The sequence below is a fragment of the Ambystoma mexicanum genome, chromosome 5p (genome assembly GCF_040938575.1).
Source record: "Ambystoma mexicanum isolate Mex_15411 chromosome 5p, UKY_AmexF1_1, whole genome shotgun sequence".
NCBI lineage: Eukaryota > Metazoa > Chordata > Amphibia > Caudata > Ambystomatidae > Ambystoma > Ambystoma mexicanum.
In genome coordinates this window covers 800,130,870-800,152,059 of record NC_090930.1, presented here as the reverse complement: position 1 = coordinate 800,152,059, position 21,190 = coordinate 800,130,870, and the positions used below count along the sequence as shown (strand labels likewise).

Here is a 21,190-nt window from a genome sequence, read left to right as displayed (position 1 = left end):
AGTTCCGCCCTTCCCTGTCATGTATAGCTGACACCTTGCAGCCGTGGGTACATCAAAAGCCTTTGGCCGTGGGTAGCTTGATTACAAATTCAAGGCCCCATGGATTTGCATCCCCATTGTTACACCTTGCTGGTGGTGGTGAATACTGTAGAATGTTAATTAACAGGTCTTAGGGAAGGCCTGTGTGCAGGAAGTGACAATGGAGACCAGACGCCAACACCTCTTTGTAATGCAATATGTCAACTTGGTACTAACACCCCTCCTTGGTATGAAAGGGCACTGAATGTCCTCTCTGAAACCACTCCTTTCGGAGAGGGAAGTATGTGAATTGTAGGAGGCGAAAGTCTGCCTGCAACCCCCTACTTCAAAGGAGGCCCATATTGTGGTCAAGTGCTGCATAGGGCTCAGTTAATTAGGGAGACACTTTGATGAACAGACGACAGGAAGAAGGGTGGAACTTAGAAGTATATGTTGTCATCCTTCCCCTGTCTGTTGGAAAGTGCACTGGTTCTGACCATGACTGAAGATTGTTGGTGGAGTCCCAGGATTGGCTCACGTAAGTTAGGCTTGGCCTACACCAATCCCTGGCTCCCATTTGGCTTTAAAATAGGGATGAGCCCCTCATTCATCAGATCATCTGAAGACTTTGCAAGGAGTAAGGAGGACTCATTTGGACCTGAGCTGAAGGTACAGTCTATCTTACATCTTCCGCCAGAGAAGGAAGGCCAGGAGCTCCAAGAGGGAAGCAAAATCCCTCCCCTCGACATCTCCCAGGGAACAGAGGCAGATACTTGACTCAGAGGACCCGTCCAGCAGCTCCAGAAACGGTATACAGCCAGCACACATTGTGTCCTGCTAGTTTTTGACAGCAAGCTTCATATCTGGGAAGTGCCGGAGAGCCTCTGGACAAAGGACAAGGCTGTTGCCTGCTAACACTCTCCTGAGCTTTGGTCCATCCGCCTTGCAAGGACACGACCCCTGTGAAGAAACTAGGAAGAGTGCCACACCAGCATCATCCAGCATCCATCTTTTTAAGGAAAATTTTGACACAGTCGAGTCCTCGACTGCATCCAGTTGCACCGCTCACTGTTGTCACGCCGCAGTCACCCGAGCCGTCCAAGACTCCTCGACTAGCATTCCAGACCCAGCAACAAGCACAGAGACATCAATTCTTGACCCCGAGCCGCTGTGCCGGACAGCCTGCAGACGTCAGTCCAGCCTCGCTTGCCGAACTGCCTGCCGCTTGTTACCCGCAGCTGTCTCCCACCACTAACTCCATCTTCCGGGCTGCGAAGCGCCCTGGAACCGCCTCGACGCTGTTGAGCACCAATAACTTCTTCAACACCAGGTACATTGTGGTTCTGCCCAGATGGTCCTTTTCCGAAGGCCCCTAGAGACAGTTACAACCCTTTGCACCATTAGTTCTGAAACCAAATAATCTTGAACAGTAAGACTGATTGCTTTACCAACTACCTTCCTGTCAGTATCCAGAGTGCATCCTTTTCCTTTGTGAAACTGTCTGTCCTCTGTGTTCCTTTACAGTGGGGGTTGTAATCGTAGTGTGCTAGAACGGTCTGATTTAGCAATAATAAAGTAGATATTTTTATACAACCTTGACTGGACAGTCCCTTTTATCATTGGGTAATAATCATATTCATGCTGTGTCGCAACTAACCAACGATCCACGACCTTGCAAAGATAAGCCTGCCGTTCCATCCACGTTAACACAAATTGGACAAGGAGGTCTTCTAATTTACTGTTATTCCAATCTGTTTGGATCCCTTCTGGTGTACTAGAGGTGTGGGGCTGATTGATAGTTTAGAAACCGATATTCATCCCTGGATCACTGGTGCCCTGGAAGTTGATTCCTCACAGCTGTTTTCAAAGTTGTATTGATTCGCACTTCTCTCTCTGTATGTATTAATCTCCTTTACCCCTGCCCTTCCCCACTACCTCTCCTTTCCCTTCCAAAACGCAGGGTTTAGCATCTTTAGTCAATGCTGCATCGTTGAGTCCCTTAGGGAGAAAGCAGAGGCTGTAGACGTCCGGTTCAGTGCCTATTGGGAGGGAAAATGGCGCATGGCGCATCGCAGCCAGTGCACTGTCCTTGTCTATGCAAGTAGCAGGAGTGTGCCAGTCTCCTCTCTACTGGCAGTGAGCAGAGACGATGTGTGGACGCCCACATGCCACCTTTCCTTGCATTCTGGGAGGAATGGCAGTTTTTCTCCGTGTGCTGCCAGAGAGGAAGACCGGATGCACTGTAACATCATGGATGGCTTGTCATTTTTCTGTGTGTGATCAGAGAAATCACTTTCATATAATAGGACGTTTCTGGTATCGCAACATCCCAATCATTTGAATATACTTTGAAAGGGGTTTGTAAGGAAATGTCGCTTTCCCCGATAATAAAGCAGCTATTATAAAGGATTGAAGGTTATTATTATCATTATTATTATTCTTGTTATTATTGTTGTTATTATTATTATTATTATTATTATTATTATTATTATTATCATTAGTATTATTAGTATTATTGTTGTTAGTATTATTGTTATTATTATTATTATCATTATTATTATTATTAGAACGGTTACTGCTGAAAGAGCTAGGTCTTCGGGGCTCCGTGGAAGGTGAGGGGATCCTGGGTGCAATGGAAACAGGATCCAGAGTTGGGGGGCGATAGTGAGAAGGCACAAGCATTGAGGCTGTGTTTGTTGAAGCAAGCTGTGGGGGCGTATGGGGAGAAGGAGATTGAAGGAAGAGCAGACGGTGCTGGAGGGGGATACGTGGTGGAGTGTTCAAGTGATGGGAGGGATTTGCCTAAAGCTTTAGGGTCTGATTTACAAGAAATCTTTTAACATGGGAAAGTTCCATTGAAAGCATTTTGTCAATCAGGCCCTTAGTGTGCTGTTCATAAGGAATAGTTTTGTTTGGCAATTGGAAGTCAGCCCAGCCCAACATGTACATTATATACATATTAGTTATTATTGCTGCGGCTTTTAGTAGAAGCCAGTTCACAAACTATAGCGGCATCATGAGCAACACGTTGCGGTTGTATACAGAGGGCAGGGACAACTATAACCCAGACACACAATCATATAACCTATCTTGTTATTGTATTCATACAAGAACACTTTAAGGGGAAAGGAGGGGGCAATGGAGGCATGGGGTGCATGTAAAGAGGGAGTGAGGCTACCCATGGATTTTAACATGCGTGGTGTAACTTCCTGAAAACCGGAGCAGTGCGATACAAATCGTAAAGAACACAAAAGTGGTAGGGCAGGCACATTCAAGTTGGCGGAGGACTGCACTAAGTCAGTCCTGCTGGCTGTATAGAGTCTTTTTGCTAGTGAGGTGCACTTCAGTTTTAGGTCCGATGCATCCTATCCGAAGTTGGTTATGATATGGTTAGAGGCAGTGCTATAAGTGGGCCGGGGCTAGCCGGGGCTGAGCCCCGGCAGTCTCCAGAAAAGGCTTCCGAGCCGGGGCCAAGCCCCGACTAGCCACAGCCATGCTGGTACTTGAGGCAGCCCTTGTAGCGGCTGAACGGTTACACGAGCTGCCTGCAGGTGTCAGCACTTCGGATTAGAAGAAAAGAAAAGGCACCGTGCAGTGTAGGCTGCCTGATGACTCTGTATTCTGAAACAGGTTTCTGAGTGAATAGCCATCACCCAGCATGAAGACCCTGGGCTCCTCACGCTGGCTGATGGCTATTTACTTGAAACAAAAGAAGAGCTGGGCAGTCCAGACCTCCTCGCCTTTCAGAGTACGAAGCCATCAGCAGCTTTCATTCAAGGAGCCCTTGGTAATGCAGGGCACCACGTGGCTCCATGAATGAAAAGGCTGCCTGCTGCATGTGAGCTGGGGCACAATGGTGTCATACCTTTGGTACGCCCAGTCCTTATTTTGTTTAAAAGGAGGGGTTGGGCTCATCAAAGGAAATAATGCCAGTGCACCCCAGCTCCGCTTCTTTTAGCAGCCGCCACCCCTTAGCCGAGGGGGAGCTATCGATATGAGGCGTGGCCTAAGCACACCAGAACTTAGGCCATACCCCCAACGAGAGGCCCCCCTTGATTTCTAATCCCACTTAAAGCACTGGTTAGAGGGATGATGTAATTCTAGGAAGAACCTAATAGGAGCACATATTCAACATTGCACAAGGAAGACATCTGGTTTCCTACCAGGAAAGATGCATGTTACTGATGCTAAACACGATTGGTCGCGTGCGTTCCGATGTGCAGTCATCGGGCGAAGTTTACGTCCCGGGAGTAGAAGTTCTGCCCCTTTTATTCCAGGAAGTGGGTGCCATGATGCTGCATGTTGGGTGGACTCTTAACCTAACCAAAGGCAGGGTGGACCCCAAAACAGCACAGGATATATCAGCTTGACTTAAAACACGCACAACTAACCATTTGACCCTCCAGATCCAGAAACACACTAACCATAATTCGATATTGGTAGTAAAAAAAACATTGCTGTTCATGTTTCATCTGCAAGGTGCCCTTTCCTCTATTCATTTTGTAAATCGTTGCGCAAGATTCTCTCTGGGGCCTTGAGGGATTGGTTCTCAGTAGCATCTTGGATCACCACCTTGTCTGCATCCTCATCATCAGCGCTTTGATGTGTCTTTCCTCCCAGTGCACACCTCCTAAAGAGAGAATTTCCCCTCAAGGCTCGTTCTCAGCCAGACTTTCTGCTTTTCCACTCTCTTCATTTCTTTATTTTTTTTTCCTTGTAGGAGAAAGTACAAGAAGACATCACAGAGGTAAGGCGCATGCTTCCATGGAATGTGGCGCGTTTGCAATGCAGCGCGCCCTTTACCCTTTCTTACATTGCGACAAAAGGTGTGTTGTAATAATAGGTATGCAGGCAATTCAGTCTTCATACAATAGACTTCTCGCCAAAGGGTTAATTTAATAGACACCCTCTCAGCTCTGTATCAAACTTTTGCCAGTTTGATCGTTCATCTGTGCACGCGCTGTAATTAACATTGATTGCAGATGTGTAATTATGTAAATCAAGTGCATTTGCATATTAGATGACAAGTCAAAAAGCAACCTTGTGAATGCGTTGAATCAACCTTTTGTATTATTGTAGGGAGTTTTACCTCTTTGTGTGTCCATTAAAGCCTTGCATTTTATTTTAGCCTTTAGATTGATTCAAATACTTTCCCCAAAAATTGAAGTCGATTGTATTTTGAAAATAAATGTTAGCATCTCTTTTAACACAGAGAGACACACTTATTAAGGCTCAGTGGCATATGTACTTTGAGATGTCTTACTGTTTCAGCTTGTTTATGGACATTCCTCAGGTTCTAACCATAACTTCAGCACCCTCCCTAGGGGGCTAAAGGTAGAGAGTGGATAACAATGGAGAATGTACTTTCTTTCATTGCATATAAAGAGCAACATTTCTGACACATGTGTTATACTCAAAACAACATTAAAAGGGGTAGTAGATCACAGATTGTCTTGTGATACGTCTATTGATTATATTAATGTTTCACTTTTTTTTTTTTTGTATTTTACTATATGACGTGTGTTTTGTTTAGGTTTCTTCCCACCGGTTAGATTTTACAGTGCTGGTTGTCCAGGAAGGAGCCGTTTTGACCTTTTCTGAGAAAACCCTTAGGCACAGTTTAGACTTGCACAAAGAATCTTCAGCCCTAGGTTCTAGGGAATATTCTTCTGAGGAAGAACAGCACTATAGGGCCCGGCTTCAGTTCCCCCCACACATGTACACAGTCTCTTTTTGTCAGAAGGAACACAATGATGACACACGCACAACTCTTTGGGAGGACAGTGATTGACTTACTTGGGGGGTATACAAACACATGACTTTCTTTGAGGGAGCAGAAGATCACAGTGACTGGCTGCAGTGAGTAGTGTCAGAGAAGGCTGGATATTACATTAATAGTAAGACAGCTGCATGTGAAACAGGTGACTTGTTCAGAGAGCAGAACAGTTCAGTGACCAACTTGAGTGCAGTGCACTTCACTTGGATGATATTATGTGAATGAGCAAAACAGGTCAGTGATTGGCTCCATCATGTTACACACGGGTGGAGCATTTTGGGGAGTGTAACATATCTTTCCCTGGATTGTTTAGTTTAGTTTAGTTTCTTTATACTGCACGCCGAACCCTGGGGTAACTGGGTGCTGGAGACATAGAGGAAGTTACAGCAGAGTATAAACATACAAGATGATAACAGTAAGTGCAGTTGACCGGGTTACATGGTGGTCAGCAGAGAAAACGAGTACAGTTGACCGGGTTACATGGTGGTCGGCAGAGAAAACGAGAGCATTAAGTAGAGTGTCAGATAGTGGTGGAGTTCTTGTTGGCGAGCCTGGACTTTGTTTCTGCTCTGAAGGTCCAAAAGGAGGGTTCTGCTCTAAGGTTCAACACAAACACAACGCTCCCGCCCCCCCTGGCTGCCCCCTGAGGAAAGGAATGAAATTACAGTAACTCATTTAAAAGGAGAATGAACATTGCATTTAGTGGATGCAATGGAGAGAGCACAGCATACCATTCAGTGCCGTGAGTGTGATAAATACACATTACTTTTGGAGGGCAGAAAATCACAGTGACTGATATGAGTGTAAAACGGGGAACAGAGAATCACAGTATGACAAAGTCAGCATAATACGGGGCAGACATTGGGCACCAGAAAAGCTGGCCGCAAGGTCCCGTGAGACTTTGCCTTGAGCCACGCGATGGAGGAAAAAGATGGCATTACCAATGTTCCCCTCCACATTCCGGGGCAAAGGGCTTCCCCTCTTAGCAAATTCCTCCCTGTACATACAACAAAGTAACCGCCTATTAGTAAAGAGTGTGTTTCAGATTGAACTAGGAGACCATACATGTGTATTCCTATGATTAGGTTTTTAAACCCTCAAGATATGCCTCTGATAAGACACCATGAAAACAACCATGTAATAATTGGGTAAAATCGGTATTGTCTAATTCATAAAGTAAGCCTTTTTGTACATCACAATTGTAATACGATAATCAATTATACAAACATATTTTTTTATATTCCAAAGAGGTCAAACACCACATTATGCATGCATTGCAAAGTCACTACACGAGACCGGCCCAGTACATTCCTCCCCTGACCTACTCTTTAGACCCTTCAGATTGTTCCCCACATCTCCAAGGACAACATCAAGGCAAGGGACCAGTGGGACATGAATGTCGGGAAATATAAAGCAAGTGGTGCCCTCTGGAGCACCTCTGCTGGTGGTGCTCTTGATGGCTCCCTAGAATTGCGTTATTGTTGCACCAACCATGTGGTTTTGCCAATGAGCCCAGAGACATAGCCTAATAGGAAGCATGCAATGGGAGTATCGGCTGCAGTCTATAAGAGTAGACTTGTCAATAACCATCATGTCTCCTTTTCTTTTTCCTTTCAGTCACAAAGCATGATAGTTCATAATGCAGATAAACATTGCAGATAAGTGAATGGTTAATCTGCTCCCCCGTGCTGGTTAACACGTTTGGATAATGGTCAACTTCCCTTTGCCCCTTCATTTAGCACTCCAAGGCACTAGATTGGTAATTCCATGAGGCTCGGGTTTTGTCTACAGTTGGATGGATTTCCTCTCTGCACTGCCTGTTCCTCAATACCCATGGGACACTGTGATGATGCCTACTGATCCCTCACTGTACCCCTGCCCAATGTCTCCTCCCAGGTGGCCAGAGAACGGGCAGATTTTTCCTGATCCTGACTTTTGGGGTGGTGTACTACGGGAGGATCACCAGAGAGTAAATAGGACCCAGGGTGGTGAAGGGATCCCTTGGGATGAGATGCCATATTCTCCTTTGCAAGGGAGTAACCTTTCTTGTATACCAACACATATAATGGCTTATTGCATTATAAGGTATCTGAACCTCATGTTAAATTTAGATTTATGGGCAAAGTGGGCACAATGTCTTTAAGCACCCCACTTAAGGAGGAACCCATTCTACCTTTTGTGGATAATAATCACCCTTTCTCCCAACGGTACAGAGAAAGGAAACCTGTAAATGGTGACAGAAATTAACTGCCTTCCCCTTCTGTGATAAAAACCTGATGGGAGCTGTGTTCAAGCACCTTGAAGCGTCTTCTGTGCTAGATGGAATTATCAATGACAACCTTGTACCCAAATAAGTGTACAGATTCAAAGAAGATGGCAAAGTACTACTTTATTATCAGCATAAAATAAAGTAGGGCAATCTGGCAAACAACAAGCTGTAGTCCACACACTCACAACCAAATTTGATTATACAAAGGTTTTATACCTCGATATGCGTCATTTATGACATCATTTTATGTGGCAAACTGTAAAACTTATTTAAAGGGAGGGATTTATTAAGGGAACACATACCTATATATCACATAAGTATTAACAATATTACTGGATGCCCTCTATCTGGTGGGCACGCCTTGAACCACCTCTAAATACATATAATGCAGATTATAGCAAAATAATGACAGCAGATTGGATTTTGAACATTGTATAGTATGTTTCTATATGGACTCTCTGATTGGTTGGCATGCTATCCCAACCTTCGCTTTTTGGCTCCGTAGCAGCTCTTAAGCAAAATGGACCGCAGGTGCCGAGAGTAATGTCAGACTACTCTCCAATTAGTCCACCATCTCTCATCGGTCTGGCCCGAAGCCACGGCTTCTCATTTGTAGTTGACCTTGCAGCCTGTTCTCTATTCTGGGATATTTAAGGGAGTGTGGGTACACCATTATCTTCATCTGGAGCTTAATGAATAGCCCTTGATTTCCACTTCGGAATCACGTGTGAGAAGACCACAAATTTGTCAATTTTGACCTTCTAATTACTGCAATTTGATTCAATTGGGCTGGATGTCATTACTCCTCTCGGCCTCTAGAGACTTGCTCACCACACCTTGTATAGGCTTTTTGCATCTTTAATTGTCAAATACTTTGGCTCTTGCAAATGTTTTCTCCTTCGCTTGATCTAAGAGAAATATGTTGAATGTACATGGCTTATCCTTTTGATTCCCCTTGTGTCCTGCAATTATTCCTTGAAGAAGCATCCTTGATACCAGGCCAATAGACTCCTCTTTATTTTGCACACAAAGCTGTTTTTCCAGCATCTCCTGACTCTGCAGCCCTGGTTTGTCTCTGAGTTAGCTTGGTTGGCTTCAAAACGAGTCCGCTGTCCATCTTTCCATCATGGCCGCCCTAACCATGTTATGTTTTCTTCTGCAGCAAGCCTCTATATGTCTTGTCTACCTTGTGTTTCTGCATATATAGATTTATTAGTCAGCAGGCTACTTTATCTTCTTTGCATATATGGTTTCTTCATATTAGATTACATGTTTCTCTTGTTACTCCAGTTACATCTTCATTCTCAAGTATTTTCATATTGTTTCAGTACACCGGGTCCTTCTATGACAGAGACGGTGTTTCCAGGTCCGCCTGCAGACGGGTGGTGCTACTTCCGCCAGGTCAGACCTGGCGGGAGTGACACCTCCCGCCTGCAGGACTCAGAATCAGCCGGTCTGGAAACAATGGTGGTGGCGGATTTACCGCCACCGTTGTTTCCGGACCTGCACGTTCTACATTGCATGGTGGCCTGTGGTTATGTGGATAACTTGTAAGTTGTTGAGATGTTTTCATTTTATTTTGGTGAGTGCCTTGGGCCTGTATTTAGTACTGATGCTTTTAAAGCTTTATCCTGAAAAATGCTGCAGTCCATTCACATGTCAGGGCATTTAGAACTCTCCTAGAGTTTTATTTTATACTTATAAAAAGGATAAATCTAAACACATTGGGAATGCCAATGTTAAGGTACAGACACCAGGTCCAAACGTAACAACATGCCCAGTTTACCAAAACCTGGAGTGCCAGTGTCAAGTTACAAACCCTCATTCCACATGAACTTGTTCCCTGATAAAAAAAAGCCCATCACACTACAAATGTAACCTTAGTTTACACGACTCCAGGTCTTCTTAAGACTCACTTTAACTGCACTATTGATGCAAACTTTTGAGAAGATTGTGGAGGCCTGCATTTGTTCCGCAAGTGTTGTCTGTGCCTAATGTGTTTAATTTCATTCCATGCAGACTGGCTGTGCATATGTTTATTCCACAAATATTGTTTTTTGATGACGTGCCCCACTCAAACCGCTCAAAATATTTGGGGTGTGCCCCAGTAGCAACGAATGGCAGGGCATCTATTGAAAATCTCATAAATTGAAGCGGGCAAATCCCAAATTTTGTTAACTTTCATGGATGAGGTCAAAAGTAAAAGAGCAAAATGTTCGATAATTTTTCTGTGTAAAGTGCATGTAACTTTGACTAGCTACTATTCTAGTGATATAATTAAGGGGACCACTAAGCGTCGGGGGGGGGTGGTGGTAATGAGAAAACATGTGGTATTTCAAAATACCACCTTCTTTACCGCTCTGCCTAATTAAGGGTGTGACATAGTCCCCTTCCTGACCTCGTGGATGGATGGTGAGGGCGCCATTGTTGCTGGTTCCCTATATAAGGCAAGTGATGCGGGGCTACACGGGGAGGATCCCCACGCTCCCTCCACCATGTCCCATGCAGAGGGCAGGAGCTCGCCATATTTCCACCACAGACTCCTTCCCCTTTCAGGGAATAGAGAAATGGTGGTCTCTCAGAAGCGGCAGTGCCTTCACAGTCCTCTCCCCGTGCACAAATCCCATATACATCTCTATAGGGAAAGAGAGGGATCTGAATAAGGATGGGTAGCACTAGAGGCAGTCAAACAGTCATTGTGCAAGTCTTCCACTTGAGAGCTGATAGGCTAAGGGAGTCCATCCTGAGAATAAGCTCATGCGGCGACAATTCGAGACAGGACCTTCCAAGAGGAGAGACTAGCCACCCCTAAGTCCCATATCTGAACTAGAAGGCTTAGGAGCAGGGGTTACTAGCCAATCGCTTAACAAGCTGCATGAAGAGATACATCTAAGCTCCCTTCCCCCAGTCCGAGGCTGGAGGCAGTGCCATGGCATAGTAGGTAGAGCGTGTACCAGCCAAAAGGAGAGGAATACACTAATTCCAAGTTCCACATTATTGCTGTAAGCCATCTCCAGGGCAGAATCCTATAGCCAATCACTATCCCAGCAAACAAACTTGAATTCCCTTTCTCCAGATGTAGGCTGAAAGGTGGGTCAGAGCCCTATAAAAGGTAGGCCTTGTGCTGGAAGGGTGTTGGAGTTAGAAGGGCATGTTCTTTGGACACTGTTGGAGAGGAGAGTGGGGGGCAGGAAAAGGATGATGGAGAAGGAGCTGGCAGAGGGACTGGTGGAAGAGCCAGAACAGATGGCAGGCGACTAGATAAGTGAACCAGGAGTTTGGAGTATAAGGTGGCAGCAGGCCCATGCAGAAACGCAGGAAGCAGGGATAGGCCGGAAGCAGTGGTCCAAGACAAGATACCGTTAGGGCTGGGATACGCCGAAGCCAGGAGGCCAAAACCAAGACCCAAGAGTCTGGGTTAAGTCAGAGGTAGAAGGCTGCAAGAGAGACCCAGTGGACTGGGAAGAAGTTTAGTGAGAAGGCCGGGAGGAAGGGGCCCAGTAAACTGGGGCACAGCAGATCCTGCCCGTTGGGCAAAGAGAGGTTTCAGAAGTTGGGGCAAATATGTCCCAGAAGATTGGAAGCTGAGAGACCCAGCTAACCAGGGTGGGAGGGGCCGAGAATATAGGGTGGAAGCTGACCCATAGGCTGGGAAAGGTAAACAAGAAGGCTGGGTTAGGATATATTTGGTAGGTGGTTGGGCCGAGGAGAATGAATGGCTTGAAGAAGAGCTGGTCCATAGTAATGAGTGGTGGAGAAGGATTGAGCGGGAGATTGGGAGAATGAACAATTAGTTTACTGAAATATTACTGAGAAAGGTAGAGGATTGTGAACACAACAGGAAGGAGGAGGGGCTGAATGAACAGCAAGAGGCGCTGGTATGAAGTGATAAGAAGCAGGTGGGTGTTTGGAGTCTGTTGTTTTAGGTGGCTGGCATGAGTGTGTGAAGCTGGAAGAAGGTGCCGAAAGAAGTTTCAAAAGGGGTATGGAGACAAGTGCAGGAGAAGAAGGAGAGCTTCAGGAAGAGGTAGCAGGGAAAGATCAGGAGGCGGTTGAGCACTGAGCACCTGGAGTGGAAAGGAGGATGGAAAGTTGGGCATTTGAGAGCCAAAAACCCAAGCCTTGGGGAGAGCCAATGAAACCCAACCACTGTCTAGGAGAGACTTTTGTATTCCTGTGCCATAGATCAGGTTAGCTGCAAGCCACTGCTGAACAGCCACCAGGCTTCAATGAAGGCTTTAGACCTGGGAGGAGAAGGACCCTTCAGAGTCCCTTAGCTACCATCACTTCAGATGCCTCAAGCACTAGAGACAGATACTTTGTTGATGCCGAAAGGGAGAGCCACAGGAGAGGAACAGCCCAGGCCTGGAAGGAGTTCATTGAATTTGTATTTAGACACGGTTTCATCTCCAGAAATACACTCCCTGTTTTAAGTTCTCCAAAAGACAGATCACATCTTGAGGAACAACCATTCCTACAACCTTTGTTTACTTTAGATAATCCCATTTGTGATTTTGGTACACATATAAACCTTTTGTTAACATATCCTTTTGTTTGTGCTTTATTGTTTCTATCAATAGAAACCATGTCATGTGGGTTTTACACCTAAAACTAAGCAATCCGCCTACTTGTTGTTGGAGATATTACCATTACAAAATGTGGAGGCAATGAGGCAAGCCGAATTATTGAATGTGGTATTATTCCTGCTCCCCAATAAAGTCCTATCAGACTTCAGAATAGAGAGTAACGATAACCAGAAATCTGTCAGTAAATTACCATTAATGCAAGCAGTATTGGCATTTGTATCAGGAGGTATTAGCAGAACTAATACATCTTAATTCATAAAAAGAGTCCCTAAGGGTAGTTTCCTCCAAATGGGTCACTCATTCACGCATTGTCGATTACATTATTTATTCAGTCAGAGGCAATATTGTATTGTATTGTAGTTGTCATTTAAAAAGCGCCTTTTCCCATTTGTATGGCCTCAACGCGTTTTGTGGTAGGAACGCTCTTAAAGTGCGTGTGTGCATTTGGCAAAGATTTGGATTTAGGAGGGCTGGCAAGAGCCCAGTAAGCAACCCAAGAGCTCAGGCATGTGGATGGGTGCTGAGGGAGGTCAGGACAGAGTGCTAGTGCAAGAGACTCGACGTGTGCCTAGCTCGACTGAAAATGGTGATAGGTTGTCGTTGTATTCTAATGGTAGAGGTGTTGAGGCAAGTCTGGTGAAAGGGTGAAGCAATTATGTGTCCAGCAAGACCAAATTTTCAACATTCATATCTGCATTCTAAAGTGTGTGGATAGATAGCTGTGCCTGCAGCAGATGTCCACTGAAGTGGTGCGTTTTTTTGCATACCTTGAGCTCAGATAACGTTTTGTTTGTTATCTCGCCGTGTGATCGGGTCGTCTGTGTGAAGAAGACAGCTACCCTGATATGCTATTCTAGGCACTGTAGAAAGTCTATCCTCCGAGTACTCCAAGCGCGAAATAGACTGGCTGTTTTATAGTGTCTTCCTTAAAATCTAGATTAATATGATTTCCTAGTTGAATAGACAGCTATCCTTACTGTCTTACTCTATGTCTTCTAAGTTCCATAATAGACTAAGATCAGGCATCTTCTAGTGCAGTATCAAGGACACCTGCATTTTCTTTGAGTTACAGTCGCTGACTTATAGATCTTCTAATTGCATTGGGTTGAGTACCATCATCTAAATTGTATGATATTGCTGTAAAGTAATATATGTGTTTTGTTATAAGATTTAATTTACATTTTTGGTACATTAATTTAACAAGAAATGAAACATTATAGCAACAAACTTAAATTGAAATATAGGTTTTCTTCTTTCCTGGTAATTTAAATATATGTACCTTTTTCCCAAAGAACCATTGCATGGCACAAGAAATTTCCTACATCCACAAAACTTGTTAAAATGGTCAAACGAGGGTAGAATTTTTCTCCTTTTTTAGTTTTAAAGATTACAGTTGATAAATGTTAATGTGACAGTGGTCCTCAGTTAGAACTAGAGTTATGTAGTCTGTCCTTTCATAATCCAAAAAAGAAAACATTTTGAGTCCATTTCGAGGCGAAGCAGCAAGAGGTTTTCTTTTTTACTTGGCAATTGCAAATCATTACACAAGCTCCAATCATCGCTTTTTTGAGAAAGGCAAAACATTCTATTGAAGTGAACATTGTTCTCTGTTGACAGCATGAACAGTGCAGAAATAAAAGCATTCATGGGAAGTAACTGAAGTACAAACAAGTGTCAGTATGTTTCTCTTTTGGGGATTGAGTACAAACATTGTCACTACAGGAAATTAATTCAGAGCTTGACAGAATAAGCATGTAGGCAGTGGCCTCACAAGAGTTGCTGAGGAAGGGCGCTAACTCAATGGAATTAGATATGCACATTCAGAAGCCCTTTGTGAATTCTGCGCACCTGTTTTTGGTGCGAGTGAAGGGGGTACGCTTCCACATTCCATCTCTTGTGCCAAAAAAGTTTTTGAGCATCTTGCCTAGTATCGTCAGCAGTTGACGTTTAACCATCTTTAATTAGCACACGTTTCCTCTATCCACACCATGTTTTCGGATGTTTTTATCCCTTTCTCGTGAGGTCCAAAAATGTAAATCAATATAACATAAATTTCAAAGCAGTACATGTTCATGTTAGCAACAGCAACTCAAACCTGGGCAAGTCCTTAATATATCGCTACTGCTGTTCCCATCACATTACTCACAGTCAAGAGTGCCAACCCAACGTTTCAATGTGCTGCTGTACTGTCCAGTCAGAGAAAAAAGTTCCAACACAAGACCTGTTCACCAACCACTTCCTCGGTGTCAAAAAAGTTCAACTGGCGCATCTGGGCTTGGTGAACCCTGAACTTTACACCCTACAGAGAAGACATATCTTCTCTCAAAGAACTCTGATATTCATGTGGTTCCACATGCCAGAAGCTGACAGACAAACCTGCCAGTCTATGATCTCATTCAGTCTGTCTGGGTGTTGCTGTTAGGCAGAATTGCATACAGTACCCTCTGGGACCACTACAAACAATTAGGACTACAGGTGTTAGCCAAACCAACCTTTGGTACAAGTCTGTACCACACAGTTTTTGGTAGTGAGCTGAGTAGCCAGGCTGATCTCAAGAGTGAATGTGAGCAGTACAAGTAGTTACACAGAGGACTTGCAATCACAATGGTTCAAGTAAACACTTATACTCAAGGTTTCTTGGTAAAACACGTATTAATTTATTACACAATCATTTAGAAAACATTTCACTAGCAGAAGACAACGTATTATTATATACCAATGCACTTCAATACAAAACTCTAAGATGTTGAGGCAGGAGCCAAAATAGGAGCCAAATGGCAGTTCAGTTACTTAGAAGTGAGCAAAAAGTAAGTAGCATAGATCACATATACTTGTTAGACAGTGCAAATAGTTTCAGTTCACCAGATGAGTTCAATCCAACTCAATAGGCCAGGCCAAAGTCAATGGGCTAGTGTTCTGGATAGGAAAGAGCAGTTCTGGTATCAAACAGTAAAGTCTTTGCAAAAGTTCTCAGAAGTAGTTTAGGCGAAAAAGAATCATATGTCAGGTCACAAGCTGATTAAGCCTGTAAGTTAGGAAAGTTTCACAAACTTTCACAGCGAGAGTGGCACTCTCTCAATCGGGTTGGCACAGTACATTAATATGAAGAACAAAATACAGCTGAAAACGGTGGTTCCTGGCAGGTCCCGCAGATCTCACTGTTCATGAGCCTCTGTCGTGGGGACAAGAGGGAGGACGTCAGGGGACTCCTGCATTGCATGGGATTGTCGTTAAAGCAAACAAGATGGAGTCAGTTCAGGTCCAGTAGCTTTAGCGTCAAACACACACGCTGGTATACCTCTCCCTGGTTAATCCTAACCAGCCTTGAGAATGGTATCCAGGTGGCTTACGAGTTGATTGGTCCCACCAACTCAAAGGAAGAAGTCGTCCTTGAAAAGGCTCCTCTGTCGAGATTAACTTGGCAATTCGGACCTGCAGCAGGGCTTCACCTGGCAAACCAACGGTCCAGGAGTTGCAGCAGGAGTCCTCTTCCAGCTCTTCTTCAGTCGACTCTGCTTTCCAGTCCAAGAGACTCGCCTTATAAACAGTTTTCTCCCTTTCATTCCAGGCTAGCTGTCACTCACCCAGCAGAGTGGCTGTCCTTGCCAGACAGTCAGTCAGCCAATCATGCCAGAGTGCATTTGGGTCTCCTAAGAAACTAAACACAGGGTGTTTCGGGCCCCTCCCTCACTTCCTGCCCATCCCAGACACTCAGATGCTAGAGGCGGTCTTCAGTCCTGAAGCCCGCCAAAAGCACATGAACAAAGGGACCAAACCTGGTTTGGCGCTCAGAGACACACATTAGAAGGACCTTTCCAAAATGAAACGGCAAAAAAAGAAGACCGGGACCTGTTTAAAAAAGAGGTTTATGGTGCCATCTTGAAAAAGATAGCTCCTGTGATTTTTAGTTACTCGTGTTTGCGATCAGGAAAAATAATGGTAGTTCTTTGTAAAACCACTGCCACCAGTCTTTTCAATAGGAAAGGGTAGCATTTGACTGCTACATAAGTATTTAGACACAGGGGATACTAAATGTAACCCCTCTGGCACTCCATTGTATGATGGTGTGTGCTGGGTCTAGGAATTCAAAAAGACTAGTAAAGTCAATTGAACTTTAAATTCTCTGTGAAACAGTAGTTGATCCCAGAGAAGGTATTTAAACCTTTTGGAAGTGTGCACTAATGATAATGATAATGATGTGTTATTTATATAGCGCCTTAATCCAAAGCGCTTTACATTTACATTGACACATGACCACTAAGGTGATGAGTGATTGTAGCAATAATTGAAGGGAAGCTGGGGGTGCAGACAAGCTCCCTGCACCTGGCCGGCTATTCTGCATGCTGCTAGGCACTAGGACCCAACCGGCCCATAGAGCTGGGGTTACCCAATAGAACTTTAAGATGAGGCAGCAGCATCCGTGAGATGGATGGGGATGCAGATTAATACTCTTGCATCAAATCAATAATGACAACTCAATGGTTTTGCAAAGGGAGTCTGTTTAATGACAAGTACAAAAAATGGGGAGTTCATGAATATCAGCAATCTCTCGATCTTCCTTCTCTCTTCAACAACTCCAATGAACACATCATTTATACTAAAAACTTGTCATCACTGACGTGTAACACTTAAAATTCGGCATGCAATTCTATTGGTTCTAGGAAGGTAACTTTAATATAGGTGCTATATCTGGTAACGGAGTGAGGGGATTGGACAAAAACTTTCAGGTTGGGCTTCTAAGCCCTACCTTCAAAATGGCTACTGTAAACATCACTAAAAGTACAATGTCTCATTGGTTTTACTAACTATAGCACCCTAGATTACTTGGTCCACTATGATTGGGTTGGCAACAGCCCCACTCATACGTTTCCACTTGCCTAGCAGCATGCAGTATAGCCGGCCAGGTGCAGGGAGCTTGTCTGCACCCCCAGCTTTCCTTCAATTATTGCTACAATCACTCATCACCTTAGTGGTCATGTCAATTATTTCTTTGTGGTTGGCCTCGAGACTGCTTCTTGGTCTGGAAAAGCTAAGATATCTGTACATACACAAGGCCATGCATGGGTGTGAAAGTTTCATTCCTTCTCGCTTGGCTGGTCACGTGAATCCAACACCGTGAAATCGTCTTATTCTTCATTTAACTTGTGTATTTGATTTAATTCTGCCAGCCATCTGCCTTCTGTGGCTTATCTTGACCTTTCTGAACAGGATACTCTTTTGAGGTAGATATGTATAGGTGGCGCTTGCCGCAATCTATTTTACTACTAAGCATAAGCAAGCCTCATGAATTCTTGCTTCTTGTGGTTCCTTGCATATGTACATGTGTAAACTAAAAGAACATCTTCATCACACATGTGGCATTATTTCTGACATCTTTGACATTGATTATTTCACTTTAGGTTCAGGATGTCACTTATCCATGGCATTTCGTCTCTTTTTGTCATTTGTAGGTCGTCATATCTTCTATATGTGAGTCAGTCCATGTTCTTGTGATGTCACCATTCGTCTTCCTTCAGTATCTTTTTAGCTTCTTCAGGCATTGTGTTCTGACAATCTTCATTCTGTTTCATTTGTCGATATGGCTTTCTCAATGGGTACTTTACTGTCCAGGCTTTCTTAAGTGGCGGTACTTCAACAGGTACTGTTCTTCTGACAGGTACTGGACAGAGCCCAACTCCGGCTCTGTGCTTGTTTATTTTCTCATCATACGTCACATATTTAGGCGTGAACGTTCCTGGTACTTCAAAATGGATGGCTGGAGTGCGGCTCATGGTTGGGACCTCCTCTACACTCCTCCCTCTGGGTGATTCATCAACCACTTTCACTTCTTCCTTGGTATCCACCTTTTCTTCATCCTCTGGATCCACTTTTCTTTCCTCCTATGGATCCACGCATAGAGGTTTGAAGAATAAATCTTTGAGGTCCATATCTTTATTACTCCCTTCAAGCTTCCTGCTGTTCTCACGTGCTCATCTTTGTTCCAAGTCATTAGTTGACATTGTCCACTTGGACTACAATAGATCCATCTTCCCACATAATTTCTGTGTTTCCTTGGATCCCAAAACTTTGTTCCTTCTGGTGCATAAATGCTGAGTTTCACAAAGTCCCTTATTTCTTCATCAGTCAGGTCCGGGGTTTCCATCCTGGTTCAACATCAATCATGATCTTCATCACTATGGCATTTTTCACAGTTTTCTGGCACTGAAAGATTATTATCTTGATAACACAGAATCCGAGAAATATCATTACTAGCAGGACTCCTAGGAATTTCAATGCATTTGCCATCCATTTTGGAACCCATGAAAATAGTGATCCAAACCAGCTGTCGTCGTCTACTTCGTCAGTTTCATTAGTCATTTGATTCTGTAGTTTCGTCAGCATACCTATGGCCTCTGTTAAGGTTCCATTTTCATCATTGTGAGCTGGTATAAATGTGCAACATGATTCTATGATTTTTGCACAAACACCTCCATCCATAGCTGTGATCAAGTCAAAGACGTATCTGTTCTGGAGAGTCATTAGTCGAATTGCTCTTAACTCTTCCTTGTTTGCAATGGATCCTTTTATGGTCGTGTTGATGGTCTGCAGCAACTCCCATCTGGTTATCTGCAACCATTTAGTATTTGCTGCAACTTAAATTCTTGGCATAAAAATTTTCGTGAACACTGAAGCAGTCTGACTGAATAGTCTATGTTCATATGGGATAGCATTGAAAGCTTCTATTGATTTGGCAGAAAAGTAATTCTCTCTCTTCATTCGGCTCATCAGTTCCACAGATCTCTTCCTCCTCAGGTGAACATCTGCTTTCAGGAAACTGTTAATATTCAGATCACTTTTTGGAATCACCAACGCTGGAACATGGACATTCATACCTCCCCAGTTTCTCGGCAGCCTGATATATGCTTTGAATCAGCATGCCCAATAATGATCCATGATCACTGCAGTACCATGTATCATTCCTAGAGTGTCAAATACTCGGCCACAGTTCTGGTTCTCTCCCATTTTTCTTGTGCCATTATTCCTGAAGCAGAATTTTGGGCTCTCTAATGGCCCTATCTGTAAGGGTCCTCCTCTGTCCTCAACCCATGTCAATAGTTTAGCAAGTTTTGGCCATAATGGCTTGCATCCAATTCATATTATGTCGGGCTCGTAGTGACTGAAGACCATCCATGCTCTGCAGATCACTACTCCTTTCTCCCACCCGTCTGGTGAAAGCACTTTTCCCCAAATTTGCATTTGGCCTCTGTTCTCCCACATCTGAGATTCTTCTGGAGTTTTTCCTTGGACGTTCAGTTTTTGATTTGCTTTGCTTCGGATTTCTGCTCCTTTAACTCCAGGCTTCTCAAATCTGATCACAATATGCTTTGTTCTTCAGTTGTTTCTTGTTTTTGTGTCCTGGACATAATCGTCTTCATTTGGATCCGTTGCTTCAGTTGCCCACTTCAATGAAGCATCACTTCCCATGAACTGGCCTCTGGTCTTGCACATTGCTACGTGTGATAGACAGTGTGCCGTTTGCACATCTATTTCAGCAGATAGAAAGATCTTTGACTTCCCCATGCTGTAAGGTAGCAGTGTGCAACCAAAGCATTCTTCCTTTGAATTTCGTCTTCCAACTTCTTTCATATGTTGGTACCAGATGTTATTCCCCAAGTGTGCTGTGCCGTCCAGGTAATCGTTTAGTTCATTATCATCTTCTTGTGTGCTTCTCATGATTCTCAAGGTTTTCATGTAGTTTGCTATCATCACATATTTAATAGCATCCATGTAGCTTCTTCTCACTGGAGGATTCTAAGGTACTTTCATCCATGGTTCAGGCATCTTCATCTGTACCAGTTGAGTACGAGAAGGTCTGGCAATTCTTTCTTTGTCCTCTTGTCTTTTCCTGGCTCTGGTTATGAATGGCCATATTGATTCTGCTATCATCTATGCACGTGTGAATTTTGTTGGGCTTGCACTTGCCCCTTTCAGTGCTGGGTCAGGGGTGCTTATCAATGCTGTCTCTGTTGGTTTCTTCTCCAACTCTTCTGTTTCTTTAAAAGTTCAGCTTTTTCAATTCGTCTTTTGACTTTGCTTGTAGTGGAACTTCTCATTGTTGGTCGTCCATCCTTCTCCCATTCTTTGGATACTGGTTCTGCAGTTATTGACACTAGAACTGGTGTATGTGCACTCATCGTTTGCATGTGTGTGGTTGTCATTAACCTTTTCTCATTCTTACTCTGCCGACCCTGTCTCCTGCTTTTGAACTTGCTTGTTACCAGATGTGTGTGTGTGTCATTACTAATCACATCCATTTCAAATTCACTCACTCCTTTGTCAGACCTTCTAGGGACTGGAATGACTATTAAGGGTCTGTGTGCTTTTGTGGGTGTCATGCGTACATCATTAGGTGGGTGCACTGGAATCGGAACACTTTTTGCTCCAATATAAAATGCAGTTCGAATCGTCAGTGACAATAAAACAACGATGAATACAATACATAGGTACATTATACCTCTATATGTCAATCGACAACATTTAGTTCTGGAATAATAAGAGTGT

At 43.9% G+C, this 21,190-nt stretch overlaps 1 protein-coding gene across 7 annotated transcripts in view; it reads left to right on the top strand.

Moving 5' to 3' along the window:
* PDE1C (phosphodiesterase 1C) overlaps positions 1-21,190 on the top strand; it is a 2,232,090-nt gene that overhangs the window by 1,188,544 nt on the left and 1,022,356 nt on the right. For 3 of the 7 annotated variants that reach the window (XM_069613222.1, XM_069613220.1, XM_069613225.1), the window contains one exon: positions 4,739-4,765. The exons of the other annotated variants lie outside the window; for them this stretch is intronic. In XM_069613222.1, coding sequence (XP_069469323.1) covers positions 4,739-4,765 — 27 coding nt within the window. The remainder of the gene's footprint in view (positions 1-4,738; positions 4,766-21,190) is intronic. 7 annotated transcript variants of the gene reach the window in all.